The 19,460-nt window shown below is 36.6% G+C and overlaps 1 protein-coding gene across 1 annotated transcript; it reads right to left on the bottom strand.

Annotated features, from left to right (window-relative positions):
• Positions 1–10,471: 10,471 nt before the first annotated feature.
• On the bottom strand, positions 10,472–11,137 carry LOC130456951 (UPF0711 protein C18orf21 homolog). The gene has a single exon (XM_056814741.1). The coding sequence runs from the start codon at positions 11,135–11,137 to the stop codon at positions 10,472–10,474; it is 666 nt and encodes a 221-aa protein (XP_056670719.1).
• Between the last annotated feature and the right edge of the window lie 8,323 nt (positions 11,138–19,460).

Here is a 19,460-nt window from a genome sequence, read left to right as displayed (position 1 = left end):
AATTATTATTGATTAGATTCTATTTGCAAACGCAGCATTCCCATAATTCAATGAATCTGTCATTTTATCTATGATATTCTATCCAGTTGTGCAGACTGAAATCCATTCCTACCTACTTACTCTATGGGACTCCATGTCTTCCCACACATTTTCCACAAGAATTCTGACTAACACTGTTGGGGGGGGGGGCTTCCTTAAATTCTCCACATATATATTTCCATTGTTTAGTTGTTGGTGTAGATTCCCTATCTTAATTCTGTTAAAAATGAATGCCATACAAATAAGAATAAAGAAATGATGAGAATAAGGAGAACTCATTCAAGGAAAGCTTTTGGGGTGAGGTGACTCTGAGCTTTTGAATTTAGAATCATGTAAGTCTGGGGAGTTATTTCCAGCAATAGGTCCTCAAAAACCTTTAGATCTCATCTATGATACTAAATTATGGTCTCAAATAGACTGGTATCATCTTTTTAAATTTTTTTTCAAATATAGAAGTACTGAATTTCCAGGTCCCTCTGAATGACTGGAAAGTCTATGGTAATACTTTCCTGATTAATCATTTCTTGTTTATCAATTAAGGTGAAAGTTTCCTGTAGAAAGAGGCAAAACTGATGACATTTCAATTTTTTTAGAAGTTATTTTGCACCAGATCTCAGGGTTTTCCCTATTTTGTTTTATTTGCTTCCTTCCTCTAACTTAACATTTACTATCCCTGAGTACATTTGTGTACTTGAAGCTCTTTTTACACTCATTAAACTCTCAGCTCTGAAAGTAAGGATGATGATTTGAGGACTCCTATTTCATGATAACTTGGACCTCTGCCCATCTATAGTCTTTCAGTATCAATCCCATTCCCTGTGATTTTTTTTAAAAGGCTACCTAGAGAGATTAGGAATCACATTCACCAGCTTTTTAGGTATCCTGGAATTTGATTCACCTGATTGTGGTGACTTCAATTCATTGTGCTTCCCCTCACTTGTTTTGGTTTCTAACACCTTCTTAACCATTTTTGTTTTTATCTTTTCCAGTCTATATATCATTCTTTTTGAGAACAGGGAAATAAAACAAAATAAAAGTTTTATAGTTTTATCTTTTCTGTATCTTCCATTATCATTATCCTATCCATTTAGGACAAAGGATTTATCCCTTCGGTGATCTTCTTTCTAGCCTCAATATATGTTTTTAAAAGGTCCTTTTTGGTCCAAGCTGGGTTTTGCAACCATCTGTTGTGTTTGAAAATTGAGGTAAACTAAGAGACAAGGTTCAAAGAATGATCAATGTATTAGGCTAACAATAACCAATAAATCAGGTCTATGGCTTCTCAATAATTAAAGATCACAAGGCAGGGCTTATACACTTTCATATAGTTTTGGAAAATACAAGAGAGCAAATAATAGAGTTTATAGGTGGGGAAGACAATGCAATTGATTAAAGTGTGGACAGCATCATGAGGATGGGAAAAATATGATTGGTTGCATCAAAAAAAGCAGATTAATACCCATGTGGGACTAGTAATCATTTTCTTTTGTCACTAAGGATTGCTGATTGATTTGTAGTATATATCTGCACATTGCAAGCTTTGTTATTGGACCTGAGTTATAGGGCTCCCTGATACTTAGAAAGATTTGTTAAGGAGTTAATGGCTTTCTTAATGGTTCAAGAACAATTTAGAGACAATTGTATCTCTTAAAGCTAGCTTCAGAAATTAAAGATAACATCAGATATCTTTATATTTTCCTGGGAGTTGAAAGTATGGTAGATAAGTTTTTTCTCTACATTAATTATAACTTTAAGCTGGGCTCATAAGGAAAGCCAAATTCCTGAGCTCAAATCAAGGGCATAAAAAGGGGATGTTAGGCAGATGCAGACTCCATTTAGATCTCATATATGATCCTAAATTTTGGTCTCAAGTAGACTTGTAGCATCTATGTGCAAATATATAAAATCAATTACATTTTAAAATATAGTAAAAACTCCAAATAATATTAATTTGATCTTCTCATAGCTCAGCATTAATGTTCTAAGAATAAAGAAGTTAACTCCTGGATTTATCCCAGTAACACTTAGATAATAATTCATCTAGCAGTGATGCTGCTTTTGAAGGTGTACTTGGTAGGAGCAATGCTATGTAGAAACTGTACAAAATCTCAGCCCACTCAACACAGAGACTGAGATCATATAGGGTAGAATATGTCCTCCAAAGTATTGAGGAGAAATCTTTATATTTTTTTCTTCTTGCTAATATTTTAAACTAAATATCTCTTTGTAAAAGGTGTTATATTTAAAATTAATATATCTATAAGTTATTATTTTCCATAAAGTTTATTAATAGTCACTTGAGATAGAAAAGGTAGATAAGCATAGTTTAAAGTCTTTTCCTTACTCTAACTTTGACCATGTGCGGCCATCCTCCTAGAAAATCTCCCTCTCTAACCTTCACCTCCTCCAGCCAAAGTTCCATGCCAAAGCCCTACCTGGGCTCCACCCACTCTCTTTTATTGATGTTCACAGACACAACACTGGCATATGAAAAATGTGGATGAACTGGATAGGTTACCTAGGAGGGGAAGGGGATGCAATTCCCTCAACACAAAGGTATTTGATAAGAATTGGTTAAATTAGCACTATGGTGCTAGAATTTGGAATCTATAGTAAGAAGAATGCAACTGGTAAGAGCTCAAACCAATAATATTAGTGAAGAAATACTCTTAACTCCTCAGGACTATCTCTAGTACCCAAGAGAGAAATGTAGTAAGCTGACTGGAATATTGAACTCAGAACATAAGTCACTATGGTGGTATTTGTATAAAAAGAGATATCAGCTTGATATGAAGATTGAAGGATTTATGTTAATATCCAATACTCTAAGTATTATATTTTATAAAGTTTATTAATAATCACTAGAAGTAAAGGAATAAAAGGGTAATTATCTAACAAAATGGAACCATGTGACTAGAATCTCTTGCCTGTTTAAAAAGACAACCAGTTGCTGGTGCCATTACAGGAAGAAGAGAGAGAGAGGTGGAAATACAAAGAATTTATATCCTGCCTATGTCAGTAAATAATGACAGGAGGAGAGTGGGGGTACTGGGATTGTAATTTTAGGATACAGAAATTAATTACACAATTCCCCCCTATGATTCTTTGGGAGATTAGTCTCCCTAGTGGATCATTTAAACATAACCAGCTTATACCTCTAACACTTTTCAATTTAAAAAAATATGCAATATTGCATTTGGTAAGGGGAAATTACAATAATTTGTGGATAAAAGGGAAATAAAAGAGAAAGAGAACCAAATCAATGATTGCTAGGTGCATTGACAAAAAAAAACAAAAAAAAAACAATTGGGGGCAGTCCCCTTTGGCATAAGAGGTTACATTCAAAATAAATGCATCCAACCCCCTCACAGTTCAATTTCACTATATCCCAAAGTTTATTCTGGATCTTTTGGTGCAGTGAGTTTCTGTAGGCATCTCCATGGCACCTTCTCCAAACAGATCACTCTCTGTAGTCTGGGAAGTAGCAAGTTTCTTATCCTAAAATTATTCTCAAACAAGAAAAAATTTTATAAAACTAGAATTTAAATTAATTATACAATCCCCCTCAAGGTGGGTATTGACAAACACACAGATCACCCAGGAATGCATGGCTAAATTATGAGGAATGTGATTCAATTATTGATAAGAAATCAAAAGCATAAAACAAACAAGAAAAAATCAAAATTAAATAGTATATAAAAATTCTGAGTAGGCAAAAATAAGCCCATAACAGGTCCTGGAATCAAGGTCAAATAAAGTGATTTATGTCCCACAAGCTTGTAGAACCATCACAGCAGTATACACTTACCCAACCAGCAGCAAGAACTACAGAAAATTGCCACACTTATAAAAGACAGAAAAAGGACTGGATTTAGAAGCAAATGGGAAATATCATTCCCTGGTCTGATTTGACCTTTGCTCTAGGGATAGGGGAGCCAATATTGTAGCTAGATTGGGAAACTTTGTCTGGATCTGGCACAGGGAGGTCCTGTATCTGATGTATGTAAAACATCTGCAAGCTCGAACCCCAAAACAAGTCCTCTGTCTTGGCACAGATTCTCAACAAACCTATTGGGATTGGTTGGTCTTCTTGACCTTGTGCTTCTTGGCACTGTATAATGGCTCTTTTGTGATCCCTTCTTCTGGAATCAGACACAATCATTAATCAAAGTTCCATAATATTTAACAATCAATGGCAGGTTTCCATAGTCCAAAGTTTTGGGGTATGTAGTAATATTAGGGCCAAAGGATATTGTAAATTTATATTAGTGAAAAATCAAAAGAAATAAATATTGATAACATGTACTTCAAGTGTAAAATATGAGAGAAAAAAGGAAATTCAAGTATTCTATTGCATATACAGTGAAAAAGAATAATAATAATTTTTAAAATTAAAAATATATTGTTCACAATCAGTGACACATCATGTTTGCCCAAGGAGAGGCAGAATACAAAGGTTTCTTACCCAAAAATGAGATCCATTTCCTTCTTAACTTGGCCATGATCCACAGTGTGAGTGCAAATGATTTTTACTAAGTAACAGCTTTGTAAAACAGTAGTATAGTATCTAATGCACAGTTAAGAAGTATGAAAATCCCCAAAATCACAAAAGCACATAAATTCTGAAAAGGTTACTGATAAAGGTTGTAACTAGTTTGATGGAGTACATTTACCATCTATGTGACAATTAAGAAAGGAGGGGGGGAAAGAACAAAATGTTGTATAGGCAATGTGACCTTGGTGGATATGGTGACAACCCCAATATCCATAAGGACTTCTATTTTTTGCAACAGAAAAGGTTTGTCCAACTTTACTATGGGCTTTTACAATGGTATTATCTCCAGTCCAGGTATAGGACAGTACAAATAAAGATAGTAGGATGGTACAAATAAAAACAAAAGAACATATTGCTAATAGTTAAAATACAGTAACTTAAAGTGATATAGTGTAACAGAATATATTAGATTAGATCAATATGTGAACTTAAAACAAATTAAATTTTAAAACAAATAATCAGCAAATAAAATAAGCATGACAGGATACAATCACTCAGTGTCACTAGAAGGTGCTCTTTTTACATGAGAGCAATGAATCCAAGAGTCCTTTTCTCCAATTTTAATGGCTTTTGGAGTGATTAAGAGAATTTGAAAAGGACCTTCCCAGGCAGTCTGAGTCGTCTCAGTGCTCTGGAAGTTCTTTCTATACACCTTGTCTTCTGGGTGTAGGTCATGGCGTGAGAAGTCTATAGGACCTGCTTGTACAGCAGCTCCAGATTCATGGAGTTCTCACAATTTGATTTGTAAATCCTGTATATATGAGGCAATAGAAGTGTCTTCCCCTAGTAATGATGTATATGTAGGAGAGAAAGGCTTAACCTACATAGGGGATATCCAAAAAGCATCTCAAATGGTGGGATATATAGATGTCCTGTGAGATACATCAGATACATCAGATACAACAGAGATACTTGCAAGCAGATGCAAGGAATGGAAGCTTGGAGAACTATCCATCAAGGAGAGAAGGGAAGATTCCAGAGAAGAATTTGGTCAGAGAAACAGTTAAGGAAGTCAACATATGAAACTTCACTTCTGCTCTCTTGAATTGGGAGAGAGGAGCCAGCAAATGACTGCTCTGAATACTGACCAATAATTTAACCTTAGAAAAGTTTAGGGCATACCTCTAAAGATCCTTTTCTAGTTATTAACAATTTCCCCTCAAGAACAAATCAACCATATTTACTTATATTGGATTTTATAATATATTAGGGAAACCTTATATTCCCTCTGCCCTATCCCATCTCCCTAACTTCTTTCCTTTAAATAAAACCCCTTTTGATAGTATTATATTGTGAAAATAATTTATTAGAAGCTTCTGGTAACTTACCTTCTCTGAAGAGCTGTTGAAATCAACTAAAAGGCACAGAAAGTGGTTGAGGGGGGAGGAGTGAAAATCCCAGTTCTCCTTCTAACCTTATTTCCTACTGTGACTGTTCCAGAACTACTCTTATCATAAATATCATAGTAAAACAGCCTCCATTACAACTTGGCACCCCGGAAAAGGTCTTACCCTTTCCCAAAACTGTGAAATAAAATAGTAGAAAAAGAAACAGAAAATGATGCTACAGATAATCTGTGAACTGCTTGTGCTATCAACTATTGCATGTTACTGGATATATACTTTAATGTATAGTGCAGTAACTTCTGTCATTATGGATACCATAGGCCTTATATCAAATCCAATGGCTTTTATAACAGCCATACCTTTTACAACAGATACTGTGCTATGGCAAATCCTTACCCAACTATATGTGTTTACAATGGCTGCCATACAGACTTTCTCATACCTTAATACCATTATCAAATTTATGACACCAAGAAAGGCAGCTCAAATCTTGGTAGTAGACACAAATCTGGAACAGTTAGTCAAGAAAATGTGTGAGGAGTTTCTGCAAAAACACAGACTATATCAGGCAAGGATGGAATTGGGCAGAAAGATATAGGAATTATGGACAAAGATAATATGGAGAAAGATAAGAAAGCAAATGGGAAGAACAAGAAAGGAGCTCAGGAAAATAGCAAGAAAGTCAACAGTGATGCTGTGAAAATACTACCACTCAGGGACATTGCAAAAATTTCATACTCAGTTGGGGTGGTTCATTCAAAGATCCACAAACAGTTTTCCACCCAGGAACTTGATTCTATCAAACGCAGGTTCTCAAAATTTCTCTGTGAGCCTTACTGAGCACTCAAGGAATTGAAGAGTTATATAGATCTCCCCAGAGTCCATTTCTAAGATAAAGTAGGGCCAGAGAGAGAAGTTTAGATCATTTTAAATGAGTCTCTGTGCACAATTTGCCAATCATAGTTTTGAGGTCTTTATTCATTCTCCCAATTTGACCTGAGCTCTGGGAATGATATGGTACGTGGAATTTGGGAGTTATCCCCTAACAAGAATATATCTGAGAGGAGACAGAGTCAAGATGGTGGCATAGAGGCAGCAAAAGTTCAGACCTCTGAAAATCCTTCCTTACCAATTACAAACTAAATGCTCCTAGGGGACGGAAAGCAAACCTAACAACAAGACAGAGCCAAGGAACCCTCCTGCTGGAGTCAACTTAAAAGGTACACCCACAAAAGCCAGAATTTAGGAACACTCAGGTTAGTGGGGAAGGAAGAAGGAAGATCCCTGGACCCTCCCCTCCCCCACCTAGAGCGCTAACCCTCCAGCAGCATCTAGAACTTCTGGATGGGTAAGGGTGCTGGTTTGGAGGTTGTACCTTGTGGGCAAAGCTGTGCCAGGCTCAGAGCATCAAACACAGGTGGTGGGAAAGCAGTTAGAGAAGAAGTGTAGAGTGGACATCCTAGTTGCAGGAGCACAGACACTCCATATATTCCCCCACACACACACACTTCCAGAGGGTTTGGATTCAGGGCACATCCAGCTCAACCCAGCTGGACTTAATCCCATCAAAGCCTTACAGAATCCCATCAAACCCTTCCCTGCCAGAGGGCAGGGAAGCTTAAGCTCTAATACCCCTCCCCCACAGACTACACTAAGAGATTTGCTGACAAAGCTCCAAGGGTAAATTAGGCTGACAGAAAAGCCCAAAACCACAACAACAAAAAAATGAGAGGAACAAAAGCACAGGAAACTGCAGGGAGTAAAGAAGGGGTAAACATGAACAAACAACAGAAAAAGAAAAAAGAAATTACAATCAACAGATTCTATACAGGCAGTGAACAAAAAGCAAACAGAACAGAGAAGGATGAGGGAACACCAAGCAAAAAACCAGAAACCCCAGTGAATTGGATACAGGCTTTGGAAGAACTCAAAATACAATTCAAAACACAATTAAGAGAGGTTAAAGAAAACTGGGGATCTAAAAAGCAAAAGAAGTCATCTGGAAACAGAAAACAGTGTCTTGAAAGCCAAAATTAATCAGCTTGAAAATGAGGCAAAGGAGATGAAAGATGAGGCAAAGAAAATAAAAGATGAGGCAGAGAAGATGAAAAATTTCCAAAGAAAATCAGACCATAAGAAGGATGGTCAAAAAGCCAGAGAAGAAATCCAGTCTTTAAAATCCCCAATAAAACTAGAAGCAAGCAACATCACAAGGCAGCAGGAGAAAAGAAAATCAAAAGAATAAAAAAATGGAGGAAAATATGAAGCACCTCATTCACAAAACAGAAGATTTAGAAAATCATTCAAGAAGAGACAATTTAAGAATCATTGGTCTACCAGAAGACCATGACAAAACAAAAAGCCTGGACATCATACTACAGGAAATTATCCAAGAAAACTGCCCTGATATTCTAGAACAAGAGGGAAAAGTGGAGATTGAAGGAAACCACAGATCACCTCCTGTACTTAATCCCCAACTGACAACACTCAGGAATGTTATAGCCAAACTCAAGAACTATCAGACCAAGGAAAAAATATTGCAAGCTGCTAAGAAGAAGTCATTCAGGTACCATGGAACCACAGTGAGGATATCACAGGATCTGGCTGCATCTACTCTGAAAGACCAAAAGGCATGGAATATGATATTCCGGAAAGCAAGGGAACTAGGTCTACAACCAAGAATCAACTACCCAGCAAAACTGACTATATTCTTGCAGGGGAAAGTATGGTCATTTAACAAAATAGAAGAATTCCAAGCATTTGTAAAGAAAAGACCAGACCTGAACAGAAAAGTTGATGCCTAAGCATAGAACTCAAGAGAATCATCAAAAGGTAATTAAGAAAGAGGGAAAAAAGAAAAAAGAAAACAAAAAACTTTTTTAAAGAGACCCAATAAGTTAAAATGATATGTATCACTTTAAGAAAAGAGGTCATTGGTAACTCTTTTTTTTTTTTTTAGTCCAAAGCAGTTTAATCATTTAAATAATCTGAAAAAAGCTTCAGTACCATTTTAACTTAGGATAAAATTTTACTGAAAAAAAAAAACAAACTGAAGCTACTATATTATGTTATGAAGTAATTTTTAAATTGTTTCCCCTGAAACAAAGTATCTTCTTAGGTGAAACATTTTTCCAAGAATAAACTAGGATTGGAGAGACAGATGTGACTACAAGTTGTATGTATTTACATCTCTCTCTAAAGGAGAATGTGCAGATGGTATTTCTATCCTTAAAAAGAAGAGATAAGAGATAACATATTTCTCCTTTTCTCTTTCCCTTCCAAGTTCCAGTCTTTGCTATTCTACAATTATTTTTTGATGTGATGAATAAGATTAGACTCAGACCTGAACCATATATTATATGTATCTCAGACTTCCCCCCATTTGTTCAGTAGGATTCTGTTTTTGCAGAACTCTCTTGAAGACCTGTGAATACTATTTTTCTGAAGTCTACAGACAAGTCTTATCACTCAGTTGTGATCAAGGGGAGAAGATGTGAGATCAGTGATTCTGTCTTTTTAAACTACACTTGTATTAGAGATTTTTAGTGGCTTTTTTTCCTTCACAAAATGATGGTTAAAGTGTCAAGACTTGTTAGATTATATTCTGAGAGTGGGACTGTCTCTGTGCATCGACTTTTCCACTTAAATCTCCTTCACGCACAAGTGTCTTTGTGCACACTCATCTATCATAGATGAAAATGCACAAAGAGAATCGTCATCCTTGGTTACCAAGGGACTACTACTACTACTATAGTAAGACAAAATAAATGTCAAGATTTTCATTAAAAAACATTTTTTGGTTTGTTTTGTTGCTCCTTGTTCAGTGAAAGATGGGTGGGAAATTTGCAAATATAGCTTAATGAAACTATTGAATACAAATGGGCTTATACATACATGTAGCTAATAGAAACTACTCTGAGCAACTAAGAATAATTTATATGTCCTCCTTTAATCCAATATTTTTAATTCATTAAAAATTTTAAAAATAAAAAAAGGTTTTCAGTACAAACCAATGATGTAGTAAAATGAATGAGTAAAGATGAATCTAATCCTTAGAAGAATTGCTTAAGACTCAGTAAACATTTTGGTAGTAGATACTAATTTTCTTCAGAAAAAAAAGTATGTAAATGATTAAACTGATTTTATATCACCTTTAAAAAATAATTTTAATAAACACCACCATCTTGCCACATGTTAAGTATGTAAAACATTAATGTTAGAATGTGATCCCGTAGATTATCTAATCTGCACCTTGTAAAAACCATATGGTAAGCTGGAAAAGATTTCTGTATCATTTCCATGGTGTTATCCATCCCAGGGTGGCCTAGCACAACTGGCCAAATATTTAAGTTCCTACTATGTGCCAGGCAGTCCAGGGGCATCAGTTAATAAGTACTGAAAAGGATGTCAAAGATAATTGTTTGCTACAGATATCCAGAAAACCTAAAACGGTCAGGAAAAATCAGTCTTTCCTCTTTCAGCAACTGATCCAAAATCAACAACTATTAATGTTCATCACCAAATTCATTGCTCAGAGTGAGGACAAGAAATTTCGGAAATCCTTTGATGGAGTTTTTTGGCTTTCTTCACTATTGAATAACATTTTCAGCTGAGACAAATGATGCTTCATTTTATTGAGACTCTTTGATGAGGAACTGGGTGTTGACTGTCCTGATGTAGGTGTTCTGAAAATTAATGCTGGACTATTGTCTTTGGAACTGGATTTATTACTACTGAAGGATTTTTTCTTTTTCTTTGTAGATCCTGAAGATTTTATGTCTGGTGTCTTCATGCCAGGCTTAATCTTGGGAGTGCTAAGACTATTTTTCATTTCTTCCAAGAAGCTTCTGCTTTTACCATCATATCTCACTGTTTTGTTGCATGCTTTACAGGTAACCAACAGAATGTTTCTGGAGTCATTGTACTTTTTAAGAATCTTTGCTTCTTTAAAATTGAGTCTACAATTTTTCGATTCTCGATTAAGAACTTTCTTTACTTTTGGTGTTAGTTTTGGCTTTGGCTTAAGGAGAACTCTGTATTTATTCAGCACCAGAAACTGGTAACAATATGGACACTGGCCTTCTGTAACTGTATTTTCACCAAGCGAAGAACTGTACATCCAAAGGAGATACCAGGCCTGGCCCAGGCAGGTTTCCGTCAGCTTCTTAGCAGCCACCTTGAGAAAATGCTTCTTCATGATCGGTCCCGCCACCATGGAACAAGCGCAAAACCAGTTCCACGGTGGTCAAAGGTAGAGAAAGGACCATTGGTAACTCTTAAAAAAATGTTATTATCACCTGGGCAGCTAGAAGAATTACACTTAGAAGGAACAGTGACAAACTGTATAGGATGAGATGCCAAGACATAAATATGTATATAGCTATCTGTATGCATAGATACATATGTATGTATATATATATATATATGTATATATATATATATACACACACAACTAGAGCTTTAAAAGAGGTTAATACTAAAAGAAATGAGAAAAGAAACAAAAGGGGTTAAGTTTATATGTCACAAAGAAGCTTATGGTGGGAGGGGGGAGAACATCAATTCTCTGGAAGGGTAAAGAGGTTGGAGATAGAAAATACTCAACTCTTACATGCATTGAAATTGACTCAAAGAGGGAAGAACAATCAAATACATTGGGGCAGAGAATTGATTTGCACCCTATAGAGAAGTAGAAGGGTAACAAACAGACTGGTGGGGAGGGAAGCAGTAAAAGGGAGGGAGAGGGTGGGGGGGTAGTATAAAAAGACAGTAAAGAAAATAAGAAGGGAATAAGAAGGGAGGGGGTAGAAAGGGAAGCAAAATAAGGGTGGGAATTAGGGGGACTGATTAAAAACAAAACATTGGCATAGAAGGAAATAGTGAAAGAAGAAAAAGCAGGACCAGAAGTAGAAATCAAAATGCTGGGAAATACACAGCTGGTAATCATAACTCTGAATGTGAATGGATTGAACTTACTCATAAAACGCAAGAGAATACCAGAGTGAATTAGAAACCAAAATCCTACCATATGCTGTTTACAAGAAACACATATGAGGAAGGTAGACACGAATAGGGTAAAAGTAAGAGGATGGATCCAAATCTATTGGGCATCAACTGATAAAAAGAAGGCAGGAGTTGCAATCATGATATCTGACAAAGCCAAAGTAAAAATAGATCTAGTCAAAAGAGATAAGGAAGGTAATTACATCCTGATAAAAGGCAGTATAGACAATGAGGAAATATCAGTACTCAACATGTATGCAACAAATGGCATAGCATCCAGATTTCTAAAGGAGAAACTCAAGGATGCAATAGATAGAAAAACTATACTAGTGGGAGACCTGAGCCTTCCTCTATCCAAACTAGATAAATCAGACCAAAAAATAAATGAGAAAAATATAAGAGAAGTGAATGAAATCTTAGAAAAATTAGAGTTAGTAGATAGATGGAGGAAAATAAATAGGGACAAAAAGGAATACACCTTCTTTTCAGGAGCACATGGTACATTCACAAAAATTGACCATGTACTAGGGCATAAAAACATTGCAAACAAGTGCAAAACAGCAGAAATAATAAATGCAACCTTCTCAGATCACAATGCAATGAAAATAATAATTAGTAAGGGTATATGGAAAGGCAAATAAAAAATTAATTGGAAATTAAATAATATGATTCTCCAAAATCAGTTAAAGAACAAATCTTAGAAACAATTAATAATTTCCTTGAAGAAAATGACAATGATGAGACATTGTTTCAAAATCTATGGGATGCAGCCAAAACAGTACTTGGGGGGAAATTTATATCTTTTAGTTCATATATTAACAAACTAGAGAGGGCAGAGGTCAATGAATTGGGCATGCAAATTAAAAAAATTGAAAGTGAACAAATTAAAAATCCTCAGATGAAGACTAAATTAGAGATCCTAAAAATCAAAGGAGAAATTAATAAAATTGAAAGTCAAAGAACTATTGATTTAATAAATAAAACTAGAAGCTGGTACTTTGAAAAAAACAAATAAAATTGACAAAGTATTGATCAATATAATTCAAAAAAGGAAAGAAGAAAACCAAATTGACAGTATCCAAGATGAAGAGGGAGACCTCACTTCTAATGAAGAGGAAATTAAGGCAATCATTAAAAACTATTTTGCCCAAATATATGGCAGTATATATGCCAATCTAGGTGATATGGATGAATATTTACAAAAATATAAATTGCCTAGGCTAACAAACAACCCCATATCAGAAAAAGAAATTGAACAAGCCATCAAAGAACTCCCTAAGGAAAAAAATCCCCACGTCCAGATAGATTCACAAATAAATTCTAACAAACATTCAAAGAACAACTCATCCCAATATTATACAAACTATTTGACAGAATAAGCAAAGAAGGAGTTCTACCAAATTCCTTTTATGACACAAATATGGTACTGATTCCACAGTCAGGCAGGTCAAAAACAGAGAAAGAAAACTATAGACCAATCTCCTTAATTAATATAGATGCAAAAATCTTGAATAGAATACTAGCAAAGACTCCAGCAAGTGATCACGAGGGTCATTCATTATGATCAGGTAGGATTTATACCAGGGATGCAGGGATGGTTCAATATTAGGGAGGCCATCCACATAATTGACCATATTAACAAGCAAACTGACAAAAATCAGATTATTATCTCAATAGATGCAGAAAAAGCCTTTAGCAAAATACAACACTCATTCCTGTTGAAGACACTAGAAAGCATAGGAATAGAATGGCCTTTCCTAAAAATAATAAACAGTATATAAAATATTCAGCAAACATCATCTGCAATGGGGATAAACTAGAAGCCTTCCCAATAAGATCAGGAATGAAACAAGGATGCCCATTATCACCTCTATTATTTAACACTGTATTGCCCTTTGATCCAGCCATAGCACTACTGGGTTTGTACCCCAAAGAGTTAATAAGGAAAAAGACTTGTACAAGAATATTCATAGCTGCGCTCTTTGTGGTGGCCAAAAATTGGAAAATGAGGAGATGCCCTTCAATTGGGGAATGGCTGAACAAATTGTGGTATATGTTGGTGATTGAATACTATTGTGCTCAAAGGAATAATAAAGTGAAGGAATTCCATGGGAACTGGGAACAACCTCCAGGAATTGATGTAGAGTGAGAGGAGAAGAACCACAAGAACATTGTACACAGAGATTGATACACTGTGGTACAATCAAATGTACTGGACTTCTCCATTAGTGGCAATGCAGTGATCCTGAACAACTTGGAGGGATCTATGAGAAAAAACACTATCTACATTCAGAGGAAAAACTCTGGGAATTCAAACACAGAAAAAAAAAACAACTGCTTGAATACATGGGTTGAGGGGATATGGTTAGGGATGTAGACTATAAATGAACATCCTAATGCAAACACCAATAACATGGAAATAGGTTTTGATCAAGGACACATGTAATACCCAGTGAAATTGCATGTCAGCTATGGGAAGGGTGGGGGTAGGGGAGAGAGGGAAATAATATGATTCTTGTAACCAAGGAATAATGTTATAATTTGACTAAATAACTTAATTTAAATGAAAACAAAATAGTTTTTGGATAAATAAAAAAGAATACATCTGAGATAAAGCTGAATCAGCAAAATGACTTCCCCTGTTCAAATCAATATGTACAGGCATGCCAAAGCAAGGAATAATTTCTTTTAAGAGCACCTTGGCAACAAAAATCGCTGTGGTTTGGACAGTAGGAAAGGCTTCTGGCCACCTGGCCAGTTGATCCATTATGACTAGACAAAATTTATACTGTCCAGCTTTTGGCATAGTGATAAAATCAATCTGAGGGTGCTAAAAAGGTGTATAAGCCAGAGGACACCCACCAAAAGCTTTGCCACAAAAGGAGTGCTGATTAAACATTTGGCAAGTAGGACAGGCTGTACATACTTTAGAGGCTATGGTAGTTTTGCCAGGGGCTATCCATACTCTTTTAACAGAGTCAACAATGATCTCTGTACCAAAGTGACCATTTTTATGTATCGATTGGCAAATTTGGTGAAAAAAAACTTCTAGGGAGCAGGGGTTTTCTTTCAGATGACACCCATACTCCATTTATTTGTTTAGCCTTAAATTTTTGCTTCCATTTTTCCACTTCCTTTTCATCATAAGAAAGGGATACATTTAAATCATCAGTGGTTGTTAATGTTAAAATTAACTCAGGCCCTTCTAAGGCTGCTTGCTTTGCAGCAATATCTGCCCAGTCATTCCCCCTAGAGACACACTCAGTGTTACCTGTATGGGCAGAGCAATGAACTACACCTAGGGCTTCCAGGAGATGAAGGGCAGAAAGAACTTCATTAATAATTTCTTCATTAACTATACATTTTGCAGCTGATGTTAAAGATCCCCTTTGAAGCCAAAGAATACCCACTGTATGACATATTCCAAAGGCATATCTAGAATCTGTGTAAATTGTTGCCTTTTTACCTTTGGAAATTATACAGGCATGCTTCAGATATATCAGTTCTGCACCTTGAGCACTTATATTTGAGGGCAGTGAAGCTGACCACAGAGTGTCAAATTCTGTGACTACAGCAGCACTTTTGTAGCATATACCATCCCTCATGAAAGAGGAACTATCAGTGAATAAGACCAAATATGGATTATTTAAAGGAGTGTCCAGGAGATTATTTTAAGGCTTTTCAACCATGGACACTAAATATTCACAACTGTGCAATGGTTCTCCTGAGACTAATAAATCAGGAAGCAAAGTTGTAGGATTTGGAACTGTACAGCATTTTAAGGTAATATTCTCATTGCCTAACAAAGTTACCTTGTACCTTGCAAATATGATAAAAAAAATGCCTATGTTCTATGTCTTAGCAATAATGCTTCGACTTCTTGTGGGCACATTATGGTTAATGGTTATCACAAGATTAAATCAACCAATTTAGTTACCAACAAAGCTGTGGCTTCTATGCCTCTAAGACATGGTGATGCTCTGGAGGATACTGGGTCCAGCTGGGCTGAATAATAAGCCACTGGGCTCTGGGCAGGTCCCAAAGATCGAGTTAAAACACCTAAAGCTATTCCTCTCTGTTCATGTACATACAAAGTGAATAGCTTGTTGTAATCTGGGATGCCTAGAGAAGGAGCAGACAGGACAGCCTGTTTTAATTTAGAAAAAGCTGACAGGTATTCTGCCTCTAATTTAAGGGGTTCAGGGACTGAATTTTTTGTTAGAGCAATAAGGGACTTGGTGATTTCCCCATGGCAAGGGATCCACTGCCTACAAATCCCTGTTGTTCCAAGAATTGCCCTCAGCTGCTCTTTAGTGGAGGGTGTGCTCAATTTTTGAATATCTTCAATGTGCTTAGGGGAAATGGAACAGGCACCAACAGTTAAAATGAACCCTAAATATTCCACTCTAGGTTAGACACCACTGAACTTAGAGATCTTGTGGCCTCTTTTATGTAGCTGTAAAAATAGATTTTTTGCTGCCTTCTTGGCATGCTGTGGCATTTGGTGAGGCCAAGAGTAAATCATTCATAAAATTTATCAGCTTTCCTCAAACTTAATAGTTTCCAAATCTTGGCTTAAAATCTGTGAGAAAAGAGTATAATTTTTCATGTATCCTTGGGACAAATGATACCAGATCCATTTTGAACCTTTCCAGGTGAAGGAAAATATCTGCCTTGAATTCTCATGAACAGGAATTGAGAAGAAAGCTGATGTGTGACCCTGGGAAAGTCACTTGACCCCCATTTCCTAGTCCTTACCACTCTTCTGTCTTTGAACCAATACTCAGTATTGATTCCAAGATGGAAGGTAAGGTGTTTTTTTTTTTAAGAAGAAGAAGAAAGCTGAATAGAAGTCTATCACCATAAAATATTTTGCTATGCTTGGAATAGAGGAGATAATTGTGTTTGGGCTGGGAACACAAGAAGTCTCTTAATGACATGATTATTTACAGCCCTTAAATCCTATATGAATCAATAGACAACTTTTCCATCGGGGCCTAATTTTGACTTTTTTACAGGTAGGATGAGGGTATTATATTCAAATTTGCATGGAATTATTATACCTTGCTCAATTAACGAATCTGTTACTGGGGTAATTCCCTCAATTTCCTTTTATGATAGATGATACTGAGGAATAGAAAGAGGTGGCCCAGCTTCCATCCTAATCTGAACAGGAATAGCTGAATTACATAGGCCAACACTGGAAGAAGATGTGGCCCAAAGAGACTCAGGTTTATCAGCTGGGATTTCAAATGTGGGAGGGTCCTTCATTTCCTGACTGACTGAATGAAGTACAGAGAGTAAAGTTAAGGATTCCTTAGGCAATTCTAGTAACATACAACCCTTTGGAGAGCAAGTTATTGTGGCTCTAAGCTGGCATAAAAGACCCCTTCCTAGCAGGTTAATAGAGGAATTGGACATTAGGAGAAAAGAATGTTCTATTATATAATGTTCATAGCTTTGGTACCTTTAGAGGTGGCCCTGATACCCCCACTACATTTAGTGAGCTAATAGAACTGCATTCAGAATCAGGTTTACTCATCAATACTGATCTGGATGCTCCAGTGTCTAAGAGACAATCATAATATGAGTTTCCAACTTTTAGGGTTAAATGAGGTTCATCACTGTAGGGTGGTGAATGAATATGGATAACTGGCATTAAAGCATCAGGGTCTGGGAAATCAAGAGTTTTATTCTTTGATTCCAGGGCCCGTATCCTCCTGTCGCCTCTTCATAAAGATGCTTGGGTATTTTTCGAGGTCCCCCATGCTGAGGGGGATTTTCACCCTGAGGATAGTGTGGATGAGCCCCATTTTGGATATATTGTTTTTGGGTATTTTGTTGTATATTATCATTTGCCTCAGTTAGATTATTATTTCTGTAATTATTATTATCCCTTAAGTTGTTACTATTTCTAATTACGTGATTCCACTTCTTATAGACCATCATTACGTGACCCCCTTTCCCACAGAAGTAACACATTAAAATTGATTTGTGGATTCGGGCAAAGGGGCTATGGCCACTCTCTGATTTTCTTTTAGTCCCTTATTTTCCTCTTTTAAAAGTTTCATTTATCGCCTTAAATTCCTCTACTAAGATACCTTTTCCCTCATCTTTCTGTTCATGGACCTTAAACACATAGACTGCTACCCTCCTCGATTCCTCAATTTGGGCAGGTAGTCCTAAAATAGTCTCTTAACCACTTTTCAACAATTTTTAATGAATTGCCTACATATTTGTCTAACATCCCTTTCTCTGAACAAGTTTAAGTCTAAATATCTGCCTCCCAGCTCAATAAATCTATCCATAAACTGGGGGAAATTTTTCTCTTGTTTCTGTCTAATATCCTAGAATTTTGCCCATATCCCAGGTCTATCAGAGCAAGCTCTCATTGTTGTAAGTAATGCATCTCTAGTCTGGCATAGTTTTAAGTAACTTCCTCTGTATTTAAATTCCATTTGGGGTTCTCTTGGAGCCAATGAACTGCTATCCTTCTTTGGGCCTCATGAGTAAGAGAGATAATTGTATTTTTCTCTCTTTCTATCAAAAAATCTTGCAGTAAAATTTCCATGTCCTTCCATGCCATATCATACATTTTACAGATATTTTCAGTCTTTTTTATTACTGTTATAGGTTCATCTTTGCAAGTAGGAGTATTTTGCTCAAATCTCTCAATATTGGGGAGGGGGGGTGAAGGGTGTATAGTGTCTTAAGGGCACCACCTCTCTAGCTTTATTGAAAGTGGGTACTTATTTTAAGGGGAATAGCCCTTTAACTGAATTATTTGTGATTCCTGTCCCTTGGCTGGATGTCTGGGTCGCTGTGAAACAGGTGGGGGAGGAGGAGGAGGAGATGGGCTAAGAGGGAGGGTCTAGGGATAGGCAGGGCAGGAAGAATGGGGGTGGGACTTGGGAGAAGGGGGAGAGGTTAGGACAGGGGGGTAGGGTGGGTAGAGGGAAAGGGGTTGGGACAGGAGAAGAAGAGGCAGGGCCAAGGGAGATCTAGCCGGGGTGGAAGTTGGGAGAGGAAGCAGTGGGGTCTGGGTGACGGAAAGGAGAGACAGATGGAGAGGTTGAGAAAGGGGAGGAGGAGCAAGGAGGGAGGAGGTTGGGCCATGGGCTTCCAAAATATGCACAATACGAGATAGGAATAAATCAGTTTGAGGCATGAATGGGCAGGTTTAAATGGAGAGGAATCTTCTTTTTGAATTTTAAAATTACTCAAGTGTTCCTCAAGTTTGTGTAATTGAGTCTGTAGTTTAATCAAAGTAACTTTGTGTTGATTTCTCTTGAGGAGAAAATATGCCATGAACATGAGCCCTACCACGAACATGAGCCCTGCCAAGAACAGTGCTAAATAACACCATATTGAAGTATTAAACAGTTGGAACTCAGTAAAAGTCTCTGGCAGGATAGGCTTATCTAGAGTTAGAAAAAGCCATTCTTTCATTGCTAGCATGGTTTTTAGTGCCCTTCTTAGACATGCCTCCTTAGCTAGATAAAAAAATGGAAGGTGGCTGA

Source organism: Monodelphis domestica, chromosome 2, assembly GCF_027887165.1.
Source record: "Monodelphis domestica isolate mMonDom1 chromosome 2, mMonDom1.pri, whole genome shotgun sequence".
Classification (NCBI taxonomy): domain Eukaryota; kingdom Metazoa; phylum Chordata; class Mammalia; order Didelphimorphia; family Didelphidae; genus Monodelphis; species Monodelphis domestica.
The sequence above is the reverse complement of the archived record's forward strand: the minus strand, read 5'-3'. Positions and strand labels throughout refer to the sequence as shown.